The sequence below is a fragment of the Diplotaxodon limnothrissa genome, linkage group LG18 (assembly GCF_057381915.1).
Source record: "Diplotaxodon limnothrissa isolate DT_005_m linkage group LG18, D_limnothrissa_male_GT1.1, whole genome shotgun sequence".
NCBI classification, from domain to species: domain Eukaryota; kingdom Metazoa; phylum Chordata; class Actinopteri; order Cichliformes; family Cichlidae; genus Diplotaxodon; species Diplotaxodon limnothrissa.
The window spans coordinates 2264070-2267868 of NC_140613.1; the positions used below are offsets into that span (position 1 = coordinate 2264070).

The 3799-nt window shown below is 38.2% G+C and overlaps 1 protein-coding gene across 2 annotated transcripts; it reads right to left on the reverse strand.

Annotated features, from left to right (window-relative positions):
• Positions 1–373: 373 nt before the first annotated feature.
• LOC146612775 (immunoglobulin lambda-like polypeptide 1) lies at positions 374–2776 on the reverse strand. 2 transcript variants are annotated; one of them, XM_085377518.1, is made up of 4 exons: positions 2650–2776; positions 1124–1435; positions 917–991; positions 374–563 (listed from the first exon to the last, which is right to left on the reverse strand). In XM_085377518.1, exons 1-4 carry the CDS (start codon positions 2774–2776, stop codon positions 415–417), a joined length of 663 nt encoding a protein of 220 aa, XP_085233644.1. In that variant the 3' UTR covers positions 374–414. The 2 variants fall into 2 exon arrangements, with proteins under 2 accessions (XP_085233644.1, XP_085233646.1); XM_085377520.1 differs by lacking the exon at positions 917–991 and having other exon boundaries at positions 1115–1435.
• Between the last annotated feature and the right edge of the window lie 1023 nt (positions 2777–3799).

The following is a 3799-nucleotide window of genomic DNA, read 5'->3' on the forward strand; positions in this document are numbered from 1 at the left end:
CCACACAGCCCGTCTGCTGCAGGAGAGCAAGTTTGGATACAGTCAGTTTGTGCTTCACTCACACGGGTTGTTGTTGATCACACAATGAAAGTAGAATCAAACTCTTCATCTTCAAATCTTTATTGTTCACACAAACACAACTACACTGTTTGACATTTGAAAATCAAACAAAAACTTGTGATAAAAATATTCCTGATGGTTTTTGTTACTACAATAAAAGTCACAATAAGCACAAAAAGAATTCTAACTCAGAGCAACAATACATGTAAAGATGTATTTATTTCAGACGATCTTCTAACTGTTGAAGAAAAAGGCAAAATAAGCTCAACACATCATAACTAACATTTGTGATCAAAGTGATGAATGAGATGAATTGATGAGATGTGATGGTGAGAAAAGGCGAGCAGGAAACAGTCAGTCAGCATGTGTGCAGTTGGTGGACGCTCCCTTGTTTGTGAGCATCATCAGCAGAGAGAGTCCACAGCAGTACACCAGACTCTTCACTATCAGCACTGTGTACAGCAGGCAGAGCAGCTTCACCCTGCACTGAGACTGGAAGGACACTGAAGGACAGACAGACACAAAGAGACAGACAGACAGTCGGGTTATTCCTCTCAGATCAAGGAGAAAAAGTCCAAATAGAAACAGTCACAGCTTCTTCTTCAAGTGGATGAATTGATGTAGTGTTTGTGTCCACTTGGGGGCAGAAGAACTCCACAAGCAGCTAACAAACTGATCTCTGACATATTATGGTCTGTCTGCTGTTTGGTGCTGAGCAGCTAGTGTACAGTGGCTTTATCAGAGCTTGTTGGATGAAGATTTGATCAATTAGTGCAACTTTAAGAGCCTAAACTTGTTCCAGCTGCCTCATTGGACATTGGAGCTGTCCATGCAGAGAGGCAGCAGGTGATCTTACAGTCAGCTGGCTGCAGAGCTGGCAGGTCTGCTGGCTCTCTCTCTGGAGGACAGGAGGCTGCTGGAGCTGGAAGCTCTGAAACAGAAAAGGAGTCAAATGTTTGGAGCTGCAGTGAGAAATGTCAGTCCTCTGCTGCTCTGCTCTCTTTGACAGCATCTCCACATGAAGCTGAATCACTGCTGAACACAGTCACCAAGCCTTCATTACCTTGTTGTGTTCGGGCCTCCACTGTGCCCCCCTCGTGCTTCACCCAGCAGCTGTATTTATATGTGTCAGAATGGCTCCCATCAACCATCCTGATGGCAATGGTGCGTCCCGCCTCTCTGAGCTCCAGCTGCTCTCCCTCAGCAGGGGGCAGCTCCTCCGCTTCTCCGCCGTTCTTCTTCTGTCTTTTCCAGGAGAACTGGACCAGAGGAGGAAACATGGCTGAGGCCACACACAGCAGGGAGCTCTTCCCCTCCAGGTGGGCTCTGGATGCTGCTGGGTACACGCTCACCACGGGCTTCACTACCTGCTCATCTGAAGTTTGACAGCAGCAACAAGCAGCACAGACACACATTCACACAGTCAGCAGCAGCTTCCAGCACTGCACTGCATTCAGTCTGATCCTGGAAACTACATGGACTCTGATCACTAAACTACTCATCAGCACAAAGTTCACTACATACACTGGATTCAGCTTCATATCAAACACAGTCATCACCTCATGTCATCATGGCTCACATGAGGAACACTCAGCATGGTTTTACATCATGAAATAAAATGTATTTCTTCTCTTTTATTTTCTTGATATTATTTCAAAATATGACTCACACATGTAAATGTATATAGATATTTGTTTTTATACAATTTAAATTTGATTTCCCATCTAAAAAAAAAAAAATTCTAACAGAAATTTGTTTTTTTCCAAAAATAAATTATTTCTTTCACAACATAATTTCAACAATGAAATTTACATTTTTGCATCGGAGTTTTTAAACATTTGTTATATAGATTTCACAATTCTTGTATTTTATACTCCAACAATTGCAACAGCAGCACATCTATTGTTTATTTTATTATATGCTTTAAATGTGTGAATGAATTGTTACACACATTTAAATGTAATTAATCAGACACTTAAATGAAAATTAAATACCTTTTTTAAATAATATAAATTAATTATCATACTTTACATCATATATTGTATGTGAGAAACAGTTTGGCAAAATGTTATTTACCTGTACATATTTTTTCAAAGAAGCAGTTACTGGTAACATTTTTCTTGTCTTTTGAAATTTAGTCTCACACATCAAACAAATCTGACTCGTAACAATTTCATTCTAATTTTTGTTATCACATTTTTTAATCACACCATTAACTGCTATCTATTTTCTCTTTAGCATAGCTTATATATACACATTTATTTCTACTTATTTGAACATCAAATATGATCTTGTGTTAAAAACCAGCAGAATCACTGAGAGGATCAAATCCTAAATATTTGTAACATCACTAATATTTGCAGAAATAAAGAATAAGTTTAGTTGTTCAGTGAGATTTCAACATGTTTTCAGAGATTATTGAGCTTTTCTTATGTAACAATGGCTGCAGATTTTTTTATTTTATTTTTTTATTTTTTTATTTTATTTTTTGAAAACCTAACATCTAATACCTGCAACAATAGAAGCTGGCTTTTAAAATATTTTCAGCTTCTACAATAAAACAACAGAAGGAAAATTCTTTGTTCTTACCTGTTACATACAGTTTAGTTCCAGAGCCAAAGATGTCTCCCACAGTGAGATAGACTGCTACAAAAACCTGTCTGCTGTTGAACGTGTCAGCTGAGGTGAATGAGTCCAAATGAGGAAGCAGGATCATATTTCAGCTCCATGATGTGTTTCTCTAATGTTCATATCAACATGACTGTCTCTTCTTCTCTTTTCTTTAATGCACATGGATTCTTCATTAACTGATTCTGAATTTTTGATCCAGGTCAGCATTTGAGGTCTGGACTGAAACACCTGACATGAATAATGCAACTGTAATTTACAGGCTTCTGTTTAGTCTGCTTAAAATGTAGTTATTCATGGCAGTCAGTCAACTTTGTGTCAGCATTATATTGCTTGCTGTGTCTACACTCAATACTGGATGACATCATCCTTTTTGCTAAAGGATATAGTTATGCTGGATCAGGAGACCCCGAATCCTTCCTTAGTTATGCTGCAGTAGGCTTAGGCTGCTGAGGGATTCCCATGATGCACTGGACATTTCTCCTTCTCTCATCTCTTCTTCACTCACTATGTTTTATACAGCACTCTGCATTTTATAATAAATCCTTATTGATCTCTTGCTCTCTTCCACAGCGTTTCTTTAGCCTTGTTTACCTCCCTTCACTCCAGCCAGCTGTGACAGATGATGAATCCTCCCTGAGCCTGGTTTTGCTGGACGATTCTTCCTGCTGAAAGAGAGTTTTTCTTTCCCATTTCCCACAAAGTGTATGCTTGTAGGGTTTTGTGTGCTTAATACGGTTTTCTCTGTATTATTGTAGGGTTTTTAACTTACGGTATAAAACTTCATTGAGCAGACTGTTGTTGGGGTTTGGCGTTATATAAATAATAGGGGTGGGACTCAATTAAAAAAAATCAACTTAATTAGAGGCTTTGTAATTAATTAATCTTGATTAATCACATGTAATCGCACATGAAAATTTGCCCCAAAGCACTTTTTTTTTATTTAAAAGGGTTTTAGTGCACAGCAAATTATAGACACATATAGACACTTTAATAGTGTTGAAATCAAATCCGACAGTGTTAATTTGGACATGCTGGATTTGCTGTGTGGGCGACAGAATGAAATAATAGTCATGCACATGAATATTATAACCCAAGCTCTTTCAATTTA

Bases quoted from the DNA above. Each gene is read 5' to 3' on its own strand.
- LOC146612775 (XM_085377518.1), bottom strand. From the start codon at position 2,776: ATGATCCTGCTTCCTCATTTGGACTCATTCACCTCAGCTGACACGTTC. The intron at 1,436-2,649 runs GTAAGAACAAAG...GTCAAACTTCAG, and splicing joins AACTAAACTGTATGTAACAG to ATGAGCAGGTAGTGAAGCCC. The intron at 992-1,123 runs GTAATGAAGGCT...TTTCTGTTTCAG, and splicing joins GGAGGCCCGAACACAACAAG to AGCTTCCAGCTCCAGCAGCC.